The 16,347-nt window shown below is 46.8% G+C and overlaps 1 protein-coding gene across 2 annotated transcripts; it reads left to right on the top strand.

Annotated features, from left to right (window-relative positions):
• Positions 1 to 548: 548 nt before the first annotated feature.
• On the top strand, positions 549 to 8,054 carry LOC128402576 (6-pyruvoyl tetrahydrobiopterin synthase-like). Of its 2 annotated transcripts, XM_053366804.1 has the most exons (6): positions 549 to 691; positions 4,283 to 4,356; positions 5,210 to 5,232; positions 5,889 to 5,945; positions 6,609 to 6,679; positions 7,716 to 8,054. In XM_053366804.1, the coding sequence occupies exons 1-6, from the start codon at positions 594 to 596 to the stop codon at positions 7,837 to 7,839; spliced, it is 447 nt and encodes a 148-aa protein (XP_053222779.1). In that variant the 5' UTR covers positions 549 to 593; the 3' UTR covers positions 7,840 to 8,054. The 2 variants fall into 2 exon arrangements, with proteins under 2 accessions (XP_053222779.1, XP_053222778.1); XM_053366803.1 differs by lacking the exon at positions 549 to 691 and having other exon boundaries at positions 4,153 to 4,356.
• The last annotated feature ends 8,293 nt before the right edge of the window (positions 8,055 to 16,347 follow it).

The following is a 16,347-nucleotide window of genomic DNA, read 5'->3' as shown; positions in this document are numbered from 1 at the left end:
AAAAAGAAAGAAAGAAAGAAAGAAAGGAAGGAAGGAAGGAAGGAAGGAAGGAAGGAAGGAAGGAGATTTGAGCTACCTAACTTGTTGTAATTTGCTGGAGACCCATCTTAGAGCCAAAACCACATTTGTTTCATCCATGACAGAACTTCTACAGTATAAACACAAAAATCTAAGTAAAGACCCAGTAATATTGAGGGGTATGCATTCACAAGCAACAAGCAGTTAGGAGAAATGTCCTTATCCCTGCACTTACCCTGTGAAACAATGTCCTTTTCCAAAAAATTCCAACCCAAATTAGACAATCCATGTGAGCCTTGACTAATTTATTTATTTATTTATTTATTTCCCATTAAACCATGGCTTTCATCAAGAAGGAAATACGCTGAGTTAATTGATGCAAAACAAAAAACAATGCTGATGGTTGTTCTGTGTAAAGAAATTTAGGCCAGGAGATACGCTGTCTGTCGAACAATTTGCATCCGATTGGCCAGTCTACCATCCACCACATGACAACTTGTGGATATATTTATTTGGGCCCCGCATGAAGGTTTCCCGCTTTTAACGGCAGCTCAGCTACCAACCCTCTGTTAACAATGGAGCGTGTGGCGAAAGATAGCAAGCCGAACACCGCAGGCAAGATGACCTTCCTTTCTCGCACCGAAACATTTGCAGCCGCCCATAGGCTGAACAGGTAACAACGGGGAAGAGGGAGGATGGAGGGTTGAGAGGAAAAAAACATGTTTCGAAGTCATTGGTGACCAAGGAGCCCACGATTTCCCCATCCCTGGAAGGAAGCATAGATGTGCAACCTCTCGGAAGACTGGCTGCCCAATGGATTCTAATGAGTATTTCCTGTCCCTACAATTCTCCGGACATAAGGAACCAGTTGCCCAAGATAGCATCTCTGATACTCATATCATTCAAAGGGCAAATAGAGCCAAAGGGCAAATGTTGACCAGGTTTGGTCTGAAGGGTAAGAACGATGGGTGTTATTGCAGCAGTTTCCTTCCCAAGTTCAGGAAAGAGACTCATCTGTAACCTTTATCTCAGCTATGCAATATGAAGCGTTGGTTTTCTTAATGCATTCTAGCTCTCCCCACTTTCCCCTGTATGACCTGCCCCACCCTGCAACAAAGGTGAGAAAGGATGTCTAAGGAGGTTCAGAAGCTATCATAACAGACCCTCCAAGTGTCCCTCTTTTCCAGGGACAGTCCCGGACTTACAGAATCCATCTCGGTTTCTGATTTGATCCCGGAATGTCCCGCTCTTCCTTAGGACGTTCCTATTTTCATTGGAGAAATGTTGGAGGGTATAGAGTTGTGTGACCCCCAAGCCAAGGAGATAAGTAACTGTTGTTTTGTTTTGTTTTTATTGTATTTATATTCAGTGTTAGCCGCCCTGAGCCCGGTCTTGGCCGGGGAGGGCGGGATATAAAATTATATTATTATTATTATTATTATTATTATTATTATTATACAACCTTTAGAAGACATCTGACAGCAGCCTTGTATAGGGAAGTTTTTTAATGTTTAATGCTTTATTTTCATTTATTATGTTTTTATATATATGTTGGAAGCTCCCAATCAGATGGGTGTGGTATAAAGAAAATAATAATAATAATAATAATAATAATAATAATAATAATAATAATAATAGGACATCCATATTTTCTTCGGAGAAAGCTTGGAGGTTATGTCATAGGTTTCTGTCTCCAGTGGCCATTCATTCTTTCCGCTGTTTACTCTGTTCACGAAGCTGACAAAAATTTGTGCAACAGTCGACTAGTCTTCAGGGCCCAACAGGACTCTGCCAATTTGTCACTTAAGCAAGACAGGAAGAAAGTAGATGGGATGGCGAAGAAGCTGGAGAGCAGGGCCTAGATGTCTGTAAAAAGGGGAATTAAAAGAGGATTTCATCAATGATGGCACTAGAAGGAAAATGGACACTTTTGTCCAAGTCAGCTTTAAGCCAGGCAGAGGACCTTCTCGATAGTGGTGCCCACCCTGTGGAACACCCTCCCATCAGATGCAAGGAAATAAACAACTATCTGACTTTTAGAAGACATCTGAAGGCAGCCCTGCTTAGGGAAGTTTTTAATGTTTGATTTTGTATTGTGCTTTTAATTCTGTTGGAAGCTGCCCAGTGTGGCTGGGGAAACCCAGCCAGATGGGTGGGGCATAAATAATAAGTAATAAATTATTATTATTGTTATTGTTATTGTTACAGTATTATTATTATCATTATCTGACTTGGAGGTGTTGGGGACTGAACCTGGGATTTTCTGCATGCAGAACGGATGCCCTAACCACTCGGCTACAGAGTGTCAGTATATACTGACAAACAGGGTTCTGGGAAAGGTTGCCAAGTGGCAAAGCTTCTCATGGCCCAGAAAAAAAAGCATTTCTCCCACCTACTAATATTCACAGTTAAAGGCACAGGAACTGGGGTTGGTATATGAAAGATAGCAACTCGAGTTGTGGGGAAGAATGAATAAGAAATTATTTGTACTTGGGGGAAAGGCAACGTGATTGTTGTAGCTAATGCTGCTTAGATTGCAGGCAGAGTCTCCCACCCGAGTTGAGAGGACGTATTCCAGAGGGGGACATTTGAGTATCTCTTGCAAAACACACATGCATATAACAAGAGTATTGCGGCACCTGGAAGACAGATTAAAAGATTTATTGTAGAAAGTGCTTTTGTGAATAAAAGCTCGTATAAATGAAGCGTTGCATTACACACACACACAGCAAAAGGCAGTAAAAGGCAAATGGTACGAGGTGTGCTGTTTCTCTCCAGAGTTGGTGACGAGGTAGATCAGGATTTACTGGTAGACTTGTCAGAGATAAACAAGGGCATGGACTCCCGGTTGTTTCACAACAGCCATTTGGTTGGCCATTGTGAGAACAAGATGCTAGACTAGATTGGCCACTGCTCTGATCCAGCTGGCTGTTTTCTTGGACTGCCTCAATTAATATAGACATTTAAAACAGCCTTGATGGAATATCCTTATTGTCAAGGTCAAGTGGCTATGGATTTTCGTTGCTCTTTTTGTTTTAAAGTTATCATGTTTCTTCTGTTAAAATTGCTGGCATTCCTGCAAGAGAAGGGTTCTTTTTTTCCCTTCTAAATTATGCAGCTGTAATGAAGAACGCTTGGGGTATAACGGCCTTGTGCTCAATTCTGGAACTGAAAGCAAATTCCTGGGCTGAGCATGTGCTCAGAGGCCCTGTCCTTTTGTTCTGAGAACGTTTTGCATCCAGTTTGTGGGTCTCGGAGTTTGAAGAAAAAGTCAAAAGAGATGCTGGAAGCTTGCTCCTCCCTGATCTATGCAAAGGGCAGCTGCATGCAATATAGGTCCAGCAACCATCCGCAACAGCAATAATTTGGCATTATGATTTATGTTAACTGGGCTGGATAGGGCTCAGCAGAGTCAGGAATCATCACCGAATGTAGAGGTGGCACAAGAGATATGGTGATTATAGAAGTAAGTAAAGGAAAAGGTAAAGGGACCGCTGGCCATTAGGTCCAGTCGTGGCCGACTCTGGGGTTGCGGCGCTCATCTCTCTTTACTGGCCGAGGGAACCGGCGTACAGCTTCCGGGTCATGTGGCCAGGATGACTAAGATGCTTCTGGCGAACCAGAGCAGCGCACAGAAATGCCGTTTACCTTCCCGCCAGAGCGGTACCTATTTATCTACTTGCACTTTGATGTGCTTTCGAACTGCTAGGTTGGCAGGAGCAGGGACCGAGCAACGGGAGCTCACTCCGTCGCAGGGATTTGAACCGCTGACCTTCTGATCAGCAAGCCCTAGACTCTGTGGTTTAACCAACAGCGCCACCCATGTCCCTGATTATAGAAGTACTGGACTCTATAATCCAGGCTCTTATAAAGTCTCTCTCAGTCTAGCCAATGACATTGCAGCATTGTTGTGAGGATAAAAGTGAGAGGAAGGATAACCGTGAATGCCACCCTTGAGCTCCTTGGAGGAAAAAGTGAGGTTTAAATGTAATAATAAAACAAAGAAGACTTACAAATAGCCGCAAAGAAGCTGGGTTGGGTATGGCTCAGTTTTTTTAAAAAAATAAGGGCTGTTTCAGAAGTAATGGATCCTTTGAGGGTCCATTTTGAGTTATCCTTGCTAGTCACTGACAATAGACACAGTCTCCATGTACAGAAGGCTTCCTTCTCTGTGCCCATCTGCAGTTAGATTGCCTCTCTTGCTGTTTTCATCTTATTCCTGTTGGCTGCTTCTTTTTCTCAACCCTCACCCACTGTCTTACAGCAAATCTCTGAATGAGGAGGCGAATAGGAAGCTGTTTGGGAAATGCAATCAGAGCCACGGGCATAACTACAAAGGTAAAGAGTGGTGAGCCTTTCTAGCATTGATGATGATGATAATGATACATACTACCTCCATGTAAAGACTGGAGCAAATTCTTCTACAGGCAAACAGGGGAAGGGGAGCAGTGATAAAGCTTTGAACGGCATTCCACTTTCCGGTGGGAAGAGACCCTGCTCAGTGTTTTTCCTGCTGGAATCCAAATGGAGATTTTTCTCACCAGGGGCTTAGAATCCAGCAGTGTGTACAGTGATACCTCGGGTTAAGTACTTAATTCTTTCTGGAGGTCTGTACTTAACCTGAAACTGTACTTAAACTGAAGCACCACTTTAGCTAATGGGGCCTCCTGCTGCCACCACACCGCCGGAGCCCGATTTCTGTTCTTATCCTGAAGCAAAGTTCTTAACCTGAAGCACAATTTCTGGGTTAGCAGAGTCTGTAACCTGAAGCGTCTGTAACCTGAAGCGTATGTAACCCGAGGTACCACTGTACTCAGCTTCAGCTGGCAAAATTGAGTGGTCAAATTCCCCAGGACTTTGCCCCTTTGGGGTTGCACACTTGAATGCTCTTCTGTTGGGGAAGAGGGGAGACCTTGCATGCGGAAATGTAGCAGCACATCAGGCTAGTTCTCTCTGACGTGCTCATTTTCAATGTTTTCTGGAGGTGGGGCAGCGCTAAAGCATGCAAGTGGGAGAGCGTTACCACTTCCCCCACCCTCATACCTGTATTTTCCCTCATTGCAGAGATTATGTGTTTCAGCAAGAGACGTGTTTTACCCAACTCTTTGCTACCACCTTGTGGTACTGAATTGGGTCTGCAATTAATGCTAACAACATCCCTCTCTCACAATTTCTTCTTTCTCCTTTGCAGTGACAGTGACCATATGTGGAAAGGTAGGGCATTTTCCTTTTGTTGCTCTTTATTTTGAAAACAGGTTTTGTGCTTTTACCAAGAGTCTGAGATTCTCAGCAGCACTTGAGATATGCCGCTGCCATGTTTCAATTCACCACTGACTCCTGTGGGATCGGATCCCTTGACTAGAGGCCGCCTTGCAGGATCAGAACCAGTTCCATCCAGCTCAGCCGTCTGTTTCCAACCATTTGACCACCCCAGTGCCTTATAGGTCACATATAAGCAGAGCACAATGACCATGTCTTTCCCCTGTTGTTTGTCCCTAGTACCTGATATGTAGAGACAGACTGCATCTGCAAATGGACGTTCCATTTTAAGCCAATAGCCACTGATAAATCTCTTCTTCATGCATTTATCTAATCATAACCTCTTGTGATAGTTCCTAGCATTGGTCCCCCCCATTGTTGTTAATAGTATTATCATAGTAGTAGTATTCAAGAGCAGTTCTAAGTCCTGTCCTCTGAACACTCCAAGGGTTAAAAAATAAAATTATTATTATTAATGTCATTTTTAGAAACAAAAAATTAATGTTCTTATATGCACAGCACCAGAAATTCTGAATATTAAATGATATACAAATACCTGGTATAAAATCATCACCATTATTACTATTGCTATTATTTAACTTGTCTTACAGATTGACCCCATCAGTGGAATGTTCATGAATATTTACAAGCTTCAGGAATATATGAAGGTAATTCCAGAGTTATGAACCTCAGAGGCAAAGTTTAGAACACGGGTCAGCAAACTACGGACCGCGGGCCAGATCAGGCCCAATTGCCCTCAGGATCTGGCCTGCGGGCATGCCATGGATCAGCAATTCTGTTTGTTAATTTTTTCCCTTAATTTTTTTCCAGTGCCGCCATTTTGTTTTCGGTGCCATTTCCCCCCATCTCCCTCTTACACAACGCGGCTCCTCCTGGCTTCTCCTCGCCCTACGTAGTGGAGGAAAGGGGCTGGGCTGGGCGCCATTTTGGGCAGCGCCTCTTCAGAGCCAGCCAGCCCTTTCGGGGCTACTCGTCCCACCGCCGTCAGCCTCTGCCGCTCGCAAGGGCAGGCACAGGAGACGCAGTTGGCAGCGCACAATGCAGCGCCTCTCCCAACTGCAGCTCCTGTGCCTGCCCTTGCGAGTGCCAGAGGCTGGCTGCAGTGGCAAGACGAGCGACTTTGCAGCAGCATAGGTAGGCAGGGGGCGGGGAGGATTTGGGGGAGAGAGGGGGAGAGAGAGAAGCCCCCTCCACCGCGTGCACAATGCCTGGGGGACGGTGAACCAGTCCCCTCCAAAAAAAGTTTGCTGACCCCTGGTTTAGAACTTCACAATCCCTGTTCCCAACCAGATCTTTGCTCTTATTTTCAGGAAGCCATTATGGATCCACTCGACCACAAGAACCTTGACCAGGATGTTGATTTTTTTGCCAGCGTTGCGAGGTGGGTAGCTGTTAAGTTTGTGTGCAGTCTCCACTGCCCACATTTGTAAAGAGTGCAGGAGACTTGCATCCATATACAATGTCAGTTGTGGGTCATAGTCCTGGTTTTGGGGAAACAGCCTCATTGGACCCACAGGCTAGAGGTGCCTCCTCCCCAAGCTGCTTTGTAGAGACCTATCAGGGATGGCCAAGAGGGCAAAACAAACAGCCATAGACAGAACAACTTAATGCTGTTACTCTAGAAACAAGTTGCTCAGACTAAAGGACCAGGCCAGAGGTTTCCATTTTATAGGACCATTGGGATCCCGATTGGCTCCTTTATGTCACATGGCTGGAAAGCCACCTGCTGGTCAGCTGCATAAGTGACCCTCAAGGACAGCAAAAAGCAGGCTGGTTGCTCCCTCTTCCAGAAAGCTGGCACAGAGGTGCATAGACCATGCCTGGCTTGTGTAAGTTTGTCACAGCCTGAGGTCTGAGAGAAGATCCACACCATACATATATATATATAACCCACAACTGTCCTGGATAAACCAGGAAAGCCATTTTGGGCACCATGCTCTTGCGCAGTTTCAGGACGTGATCTCACACGGCTCCCCCAAATTCCCAATTTTGTCCACCATGCTTGGAAAAAGCCTTCTTATGCAGGTCGTGTGAGCGTGGCCTGGAAGATGGTGGCCCCATTTTTCCCCACGTCCCCAAAAGAATCATGGGAGCTGTAGTTTTCCCATGCACAGAGAGAGCTACAATTCCCAGTACATTTCACAAACAACAGTTCCCAGGATTCTCTGGGGGAAGAAGCCATGTGCTTTAAATGTGTGTTTAAATATTTGGAGTGGGTCTGCCCTGAGACATCCTGTGCTTTATCCAGACTAAGGTTACATCAGAGTAGAATATACACAGATTTGATTTGAAGTCATGGGCGAGAGAAGCAACAGGGGTAAAGAAGGGCAGGTTTGAAGGCAGCGCTACCTTTGTGCAGAAAAACCTATATAGTGAAGTCTCTTCCTTTTCCATATCAACCTCTTCTCTTCCTCCAGCACAACAGAGAACTTAGCCGTGTACATATGGAACAACCTTGAAAAAATCCTACCAGATGGATGCCTGCACAAAGTCAAGGTCTATGAATCTGACAGAAATTTTATTGTATACAAGGGGGACTAAAAATCCACAAGGAACAAGGGGGGGTGGCTAGGAGAGTTATTCTCCCATATATTGTATTAACACTCATTGTTGATTTAATGTGACAAACCCCTTCTCAGAACATTTGCAAACTATTCTGTGTCTACAGTGAAGAGATGCCTCCAGGGCCTTTTACTGCAGTATTGCAGCTTTGTTTAATCTGTTGGTTAAAAAGATCTGCAAAAGCCACGTTGTGACATGTGTGTGATCTCATTCTTCATCACAGCATTATCCAGCAAGGGGATAGTCCATTACATTAAGAAAGTTCACATGCGTAAAGGCTGGGTGCTGAATATAAGACTGGCTCCGTTGCAAAGCTCTGGGTGCAAAGAGATGCAAGAATCCTGGGTTGGAGCCAATGCTGGTCCTACTCAGAGTCAACCCATTGAAGCTAATGGGCATGGCTGAGGACTCATCTAGACTTCTGCTTGTCCTGGCACTTCCCCTGACAGCAACCCAATCTTTACCGCTAAAGTGGAGCAAACGTCAACCAGGGTTTCTGCAGATTGACATTTGCTCTGATTCAGTGCTAAAGAGCAGGTTTTCCCAGGGAAAGTGGTTGGGCAAATGGGAAACCGCTCAGACCAAGAAAGCATGGGACAAGCAGAAGTATGGATGAACGAGTTTCACTAAATCCAACAGGCCTGCTTTGAAAAGGACTAGCATTGGATATAATCTTCTGCCTCTGCAAGTGGACCACACGCAAAAGGCCGTCAGGTGGGGCTTCTTTGATGACCAAGTGATGGAGCCCATACAACTTTATATCCCAACAGCGATTGTGTTATCCTTATAAAGCCAGCTCATAATCCGACTGCTAATCATCCTCCGTTAAGATGCATCACACTGTATAAGGTTAAATGGGCAATTTCATAATGCCAGGATTGTTAGCACAATACATTCAGCCCAAGCTGCTGAGCTGAGGTTTTATTGAAAGAACCAAAGGAAAAAAGAGCATCTATCATTTCTAGGGCTATGAAGCTTATGAACAGTGGGTTATGGAGGGGCAGGGAGATCGTCTATCAGGGAAACAGTTCAGTTTGCTTAATGCCCAAAAGGCATTTCCAACCCAGAATTTCTGCATGTGAATACATGAAAAGCATTCCCAAGAATCCAGGGAACTGTCGTTCATCCTTCACAGCACTGCAGTTCCCAGAATCTGTAACGAACTACATTTCTCAGGATTCTTGGGGAGGTGCTTTAAATGCATGGTGTATACGCAGCCAGTGTCTTACCACGCACAGTGCCATTAGCAACGTGACTGGAAAAGAGAGAAGAAACAGGTGTTTGTGCAAACTGACCCATATTTGAGTGGCAGCTCCAAAAGGAGTTCAGTATCCATCCTCAGAGGTCTGAACACACCCTGCTGACACTTCTGAAAACCGACTGAGGGATCAACGCTGGAGGTGTGGAACCTGGAAGATACACTTGAGAAAACACGCCCGGCCCTTCCATCCTGATGCATGTCAGATTTGGCACTCCCGGTCCAAAAGTACACCTCCAAAATCAGACAAGCAGAACCACAGCCGCTGCTGCGCCGCATCGACTTATTCCAGGTTCTAGGTGGTACACATAACATCAGAGTAAACACAGTCCCCAGCAGGCGTCTGATTGCACAAATTGGTCTTCGCTGCATTTCCGTCAGCGCAGAGTGCACTGCAGGGTCTGCTCCCCACCGTTAGGTACACACAGAATTAAATTGCTAATGGAGACGAATTTACAACAATCACTTGTTAAGTCCATAAAACAGAGAGTCCACATACTCTCGATTACTAATCACTGGTCATAATAACAGCATGGCCAAATTCTGGATTGTTGTTGTTTTCAATTACCAACACAGCTACCTTTTAAAAACTAAAACCAGTAACTAATGATGACTTTTCCCTATCACAGCCACCCTGCCAAGAGCATTGTTCCCCCACTACCATCACACATTTTACAGATGGAAGACTGGTGCTCAGTGAGAATGCCTAGCCCAAAGCCACTCCATAAATCCAGGGCAGAGGCTGGAATTGGACCCAAACACAACTCTTAACATGCAGCCAGGGCCAAACAGATTTGGGGGGGGGGGATGGGGCAGGACAGCAGGCAGGCCATTTGCCCTGGGTCTCCAGCTCAAAGAGAGTTGGGGAACCTTTTTCAGACCAAGGGTCTCATTCCCTTCTGGGGGGCACATGGCAGTGGTGACTGTGAGCAGGGTCAGAGACAAAGCAGAGCATCAGATGCAAAGGATACCTTCATACAGTAGACTACTTCCTACACACACACACCCCTACCTCTATAAAGGAGCAGCCCATCCCATTTTGCCGCCTGAGGCAAAGTGGGGAGGTCCCGCTGACACCACTGCCTTGATTACTGGAGTCACATGGCTGTGGCTTCTGGGTTCTGGTGAAGTCCATGTTATCTCACCGGAAGCCACAGCCATTTCTTGCTTCTCCAGCAGCAGGGGCAGTTGCCTCAGTCCGCCTCATGAGTGGGCCGGCCCTGCATCTATACTCCATCCAGAGAAGCAAAAGATATTATCAAGAGTTCAATGGCATGTTTCAACCAGACACAAGGAGGGTGTGAATCAGAGAGAGCAGGGGGTGCTGTGAGGCTCAGATGCTGCTCTGAGCAACTTTTAGAGGAAGGAATACCAACACGCCAAGGAAGAAAATGCTGTTCCTTGCACCCCTGCAGAGACTTCTGGTGTTCATTTCCATAGTGCAATGATCATTATGCATGGTACAGGAGGTAGGCCTCTTTCTTAAGTGGTTTCTAGTCTAAAATTCAGGACATGGAAGAGAACAGAGGGAGGAGGAGGGAAATAGAAGCAGGGATAATTCAGGGAAGAACATGCATTCGTTCCACTAATGTGCATTTGTTTTCCACTGGCTGTGGCACTTTCCTTCAAACACAGCGCTTTGCAATGGGAGTCCTCAGTTCACACCCAGAGACGCCAGGATCAATGGAGAGGCAATACCACCAAATTAACTTCCTAACCAAAATTCCACACAAGACAGGCTTTGTTTCAGCTGAGAGCTCTGGGGTACCACAAGCAAACCGCTACCAGTGAGACTTTTTAGTTTGTAAGAGGTGCAGGGTGAGAATGGCCAGGGTGGCGGTGGCTTTTTCCGCTCAAGATGGCAACAATACCCAATTTTGCCAACTTCTGGAACCAGCACCACTCAACTGGCTTTCAAAGAGCTCAAGGGTGCCCAGCTACCTGCTGGACTGTTGTGTACAACCACAACCACATGCACAGCATCCAAACAAGGGATGTTTTGCCACACACCAAATTCGCCACCTTGGCACCTGACGGTTTGCATGAGAGTAATAGCTTGTCATTTATCCCCAGAATTCAATAGTCAGGTGTGCATCCATTGAGCCAATATCTACTGGCCGAGTCATCTGTCCACCAAGTACCTTAATCCTTTTCCCCACAACATAATCATTCCACCTTTCGCGACTGCTCCCAATTTTCTCTTTACCGTAGGAAGAGACGTGGAGAATCAAAATCCATTAACAAATCAACATTTAATGACTGTTGGTCAGGAGAATCACATAGTGGAAGCAGCACACAACGTAAGTAGCTTTTATAGAGCATTTATATGTTACATTACCTCTGTGGTCCTTTCAACAACCTTGCAAGGAAGGGGAAAATGGTTATTTCCAGTGTGTTTTTTCCTAGGGGTACTAAAGGGAATGCAGTATCAGCACCTTCCCCCAACCCCCAATGTTAAAAGTGTGGCACTTACTGGAACAACTTCATGGTGAGTACCAGCACTTAAAAAAGAAAGAAAAGAGCACTGGTTATTCCCATATCCCAAGAATGACACTCAAAAGTGTGGTTTGCTGAGAGCTACCATTTGAGCTACCATTGAGTACACACTAACCCATTTGAAGTGCAAAAGTGTAGTTTTTTTCTGAAGCTGGAATTGTTCACGCTCATCCACAACATGCTGCTTTCAGTGTAGATCAATTCCACATACTGCCATGCACAAGGGTGGCTGTGGTTACTTGATACTTTGAAAAACCTCCCTCTTCACCGCCTCTATTGAATCTGCAAAAAACAGCAGCAGGAGACTTTTTCAGGTGGCTCGCAATTTAGCGGAACCACCTGCTACATCGGGGCCCAGTACGGGCCACATGATCTCCTGCAATGATTTTGCAAAGTTTTTTGCAGATAAAGTCGCTCAGATTAGGGAAGAGGTAGACTCCACCGTGGGAGCAGGGCCGGGGCAGGAGAGTGCTAGAGTCCTGTCTAGTCAAGTTGCGCGGGATCAATTCCAATCTGTTATCTCTGAGGATGTGGACAGGCTGCTTGGACGAGTGAAACCAACCACCTGTCTCCTAGATCCTTGCCCATCCTGGCATATAAAAGCTAGCCAGGAAGGGCTGGGCGATGGGCTTCGCAGGGTGGTGAATGCTTCTCTCTGTGAGGGAGCCTTCCCAGACTCGCTAAAAGAGGCGGTTATCAAACCGCTTCTTAAAAAACCATCTTTAGATGCTGCCAATATGGCCAACTATCGCCCAGTCTCAAATCTTCCATTCTTGGGCAAGGTGATTGAGCGAGTTGTTACTGAACAACTCCAGGCACGCCTGGAAGAAGCGGACCATTTGGATCCCTTCCAGTCGGGATTCAGGCCTCATCATAGGACTGAAACTGCCTTGGTCGCACTGGTCGACGATCTCTAGCCGGCTAGGGACAAAGGTGAGAGCTGTTTCCTAGTTCTGCTGGATCTCTCAGCGGCTTTTGACACCATCGACCATAACATCCTTCTGGACCGTCTAGAGGGGCTGGCAGCTGGGAGCACTGTTATACAGTGGTTCCGCTCCTTCCTCCTGGGTTGTGTTCAGAAAGTGGGGGGGGGGTGAGTGTTCAGACCCCTGGGCTCCCACTTGTGGGGTGTCTCAGGGTTCTGTCCTCTCCCTCATGCTTTTCAACATCTACATGCAGCCGCTGGGAGAGATCATCAGGGGGTTTGGGCTGGGTGTTCATCAGTATGCAGATGATACCCAGTTCTACCTCTCTTTCAAATCAGAACCAGTGAAGGCAGTGAAGGTCCTGTGTGCGTGTCTGGAGGCGGTTGGAGGATGGATGGTGGCTAACTGATTGAGGTTGAATCCTGACAAGACAGAAGAACTGTTTTGGGGGGACAGGAGGCGCGTGGGTGTGGAGGACTCCCTGGTCCTGAATGGGGTAACTGTGCCCCTGAAGGACCAGGTGCACAGCTTGGGAGTCATTTTAGACTCACAGCTGTCCATGGAGGCGCAGGTCAATTCTGTATAGGGCAGCTGTTTATCAGCTCCATCTGGTACGCAGGATGAGACCCTATCTCCCTGTGGACTGCCTCGCCAGAGTGGTGCATGCTCTGGTTATCTCTCACTTCGACTACTGCAATGCGCTCTATGTGGGGCTACCTTTGAAGGTGACCCGGAAACTACAACTAATCCAGAATGCGGCAGCTAGACTGGTAACTGGGAGCGGCCGCCAAGACCATATAACACCAGTCTTGAAAGACCTACACTGGCTCCCAGTACGCTTCCGAGCACAATTCAAAGTGTTGGTGCTGACCTTTTGTAGCCTTATTGGAGTTTACCGATTGGGTCTGCGTTGCTCCGGGACAGGAGGAAGGAAGTCAAATGACACCGAGTTGGTTCAAAGAGTTTATTCTGCTCTCCGGATAGCAGAAGGCACTTGCGTGATCAAGTCCGCAGCAAGTCCAAAGAAATGAGAAGTTTCATGCAGTATATATATCCTCCAGACACCCTCTCCACCGTCCCCAATCACGTCAGCTTGTATACGCAGGTTGACATCACATATGTTCCTGCTCTGGTACTCTTAACCATAAAAAGATCTTCCTTCCTGTACTTCTGACCATAAAAGGATATTCCTGTTCCTACTCTTATCTTGGAGGCAGAGGTCACCATTTCCGAGAACACACTCTGGCGTTATTCCCAGACGTGGGTCTGTGCGTCTTTGTGGTCAGCACATAAGATAAGGCACACACGCATCATCCCTGCTGTACTGGAACTTGGCAAGGTCACTCACTGCCGCCACGGACTGATAAGGGAGAGAGCTTTGTTCTTGTTATGGATTTGCTCAATGGCTCAAGTTTATGCATCTTAGCTAAGGAAAAATAGGGATTTTGGTGCAGTTTAAAACCGCCTGCACAGTTTTGGAAACCCATTCCTTCACTTTAAAGCCCTAAACGGCCTCAGTCCAGTATACCTGAAGGAGCGTCTCCACCTCCATCATTCTGCCCGGACACTGAGGTCCAGCGCCGAGGGCCTTCTGGCGGTTCCCTCACTGCGAGAAGCAAAGCTACAGGGAACCAGGCAGAGGGCCTTCTCGAGGGCCTTCTTGGGAGTGGCACCCGCCCTGTGGAACGCCCTCCCAGCAGATGTTGAAGAGAAAAATAACTACCAAACTTTTAGAAGACACCTGAAGGCAGCCCTGTTTAGGGAAGCTTTTAATGTTTAATAGACTATTGTATTTTAATATTCTGTTGGAAGCTGCCCAGAGCGGCTGGGGAAACCCAGCCAGATGGGCGGGGTATAAATAATAAAGTATTATTATTATTATTATTATTATTATTATTATTATTATTATTATTATTATTATTATCCTCCCAGCACAAGCCCCGATGAATGAAGAGAATGGTGACAGCAATCTTGGTATACACCCATCCACAATATCATTGGGTGGGTGTAGCTGCCCTGCTCCAAACACACACATATCTGGGACCACCTGCATGTTTTCAAATGGACACACTGCAGGGTAATGCAGGCTCAATCTGCAACGACCTTTTATTTTTGGAATAGAACCAATTTTCTTAATTAGTGCTTTTCAGGGGCAAAAAAATATATGCAACGGAGCTAGATTGTGTGTGGACTACGTAGAAAAACCAAGTGCTCGGTCTGCATCAATTCGAGAAGTGGTATGTGAACATAGCCTAAATTCATGGCAGAAGTGAGATCTGAACTGGGGACCCTGATAGGAGTAAAGGGAAAAGACCGCAGCCAACTCAGTGGGAGAGGACATGCTTTCTATGTAGGTCCCAATAATAATAACAATAATTTTATTATTTATACCCTGCCCATCTGGCTGGGCTTCCCCAGCCACTCTGGGCGGCTTCCAAAAAATATTAAAATACTGTAATACATCAAACATTAAAAGCTTCCCTAAACAGGGCTGCCTTCAGATGTCTTCTAAAAGTCTGGTAGTTGTTGTTCTCTTTGACATCTGATGGGAGGGCGTTCCACAGGGCGGGTGCCACTACCGAGAAGGCCCTCTGCCTGGTTCCCTGTAACTTGGCTTCTCGCAGTGAGGGAACCGCCAGAAGGCCCTCGGTGCTGGACCTCAGTGTCTGGGTAGAACGATGGGGGTGGAGACGCTCCTTCAGATATACTGGACCAAGGCCATTTATGGCTTTAAAGGTCAGCACCAACACTTTGAATTGTGCTCGGAAACGTACTGGGAGCCAATGTAGGTCTTTCAAGACCAGTGTTATATGGTCTCGGCAGCAGCTCCCAGTTACCAGTCTGGCTGCCGCGTTCTGGATTAGTTGTAGTTTCCGGGTCACCTTCAAAGAGCGCACCCTACGTAGAGCGCATTGCAGTAGTCCAAGTGGGAGATAACCAGAGCATGCACCACTCTGGCGAGGCAGTCTGCAGGCAGATAGGGTCTCAGCCTGCGTACCAGATGGAGCTGATAAACAGCTGCCCTATACAGAATTGACCTGTGCCTCCATGGACAGCTGTGAGTCCAAATTAACTCCCAGGCTGCGCACCTGGTCCTTCAGGGGCACAGTTACTCCATTCAGGACCAGGGAATCCTCCACACCTGCCTGCCTCCTGTCCCCCAAAAACAGTACTTCTGTCTTGTCAGGATTCAATCTCAATCTGTTAGCCGCCATCCATCCTCCAACCGCCTCCAGACACTCCCAAGTTTAATCCATGGGATCTCCAGCTATCAATAAGGCCCCCTGAGCTGCACTAGGGAGCTCCCAATGGGGAACGGTCTGGAGCAGCCGATCCCAACGAGGATCTCTTTCAGTGCTAATCAGCTGTCAGCGAGCCCCACTTGGCAAGGAGCAATTGGGAGCTCACATTAAGTACCCCAATTGTTCCTCTAGAGTCAAGTCCTTAACTGCCACACACGGTGCCACATATTCCATCAAATGGGGGGAGGGTGCCTCTGATTTGGGGGAAATGGCCTTGTAGACCAAACATGGGATCTGTTCCAGGTCTAATGAGGCCTGCGGGCTGGAGGTCCCCCCACCACTGAGAAAATGGGATCAGTGAAACACCTTTTCTGCCTTAGACCATGAAAAGCTGCTGCCAGATGGAATAAGTACAGTGGTACCTCGGGTTAGGGACGCGGGTGGCGCTGTGGGTAAAAGCCTCAGCGCCTAGGGCTTGCCGATCGAAAGGTCGGCGGTTCGAATCCCCGCGGCGGGGTGCGCTCCTGTTGTTCGGTCCCAGCGCCTGCCAACCTAGCAGTTCGAA

The sequence above is a fragment of the Podarcis raffonei genome, chromosome 15, assembly GCF_027172205.1.
Source record: "Podarcis raffonei isolate rPodRaf1 chromosome 15, rPodRaf1.pri, whole genome shotgun sequence".
Classification (NCBI taxonomy): Eukaryota; Metazoa; Chordata; class Lepidosauria; order Squamata; family Lacertidae; genus Podarcis; species Podarcis raffonei.
Note: the sequence above shows the minus strand (reverse complement) of the source record. Positions and strands in the feature narration are given on the sequence as shown.

Bases quoted from the DNA above. Each gene is read 5' to 3' on its own strand.
- LOC128402576 (XM_053366803.1), top strand. From the start codon at position 4,167: ATGTACAGAAGGCTTCCTTCTCTGTGCCCATCTGCAGTTAGATTGCCT. The intron at 4,357-5,209 runs GTAAAGAGTGGT...TCTCCTTTGCAG, and splicing joins CCACGGGCATAACTACAAAG to TGACAGTGACCATATGTGGA. The intron at 5,946-6,608 runs GTAATTCCAGAG...TCTTATTTTCAG, and splicing joins AGCTTCAGGAATATATGAAG to GAAGCCATTATGGATCCACT.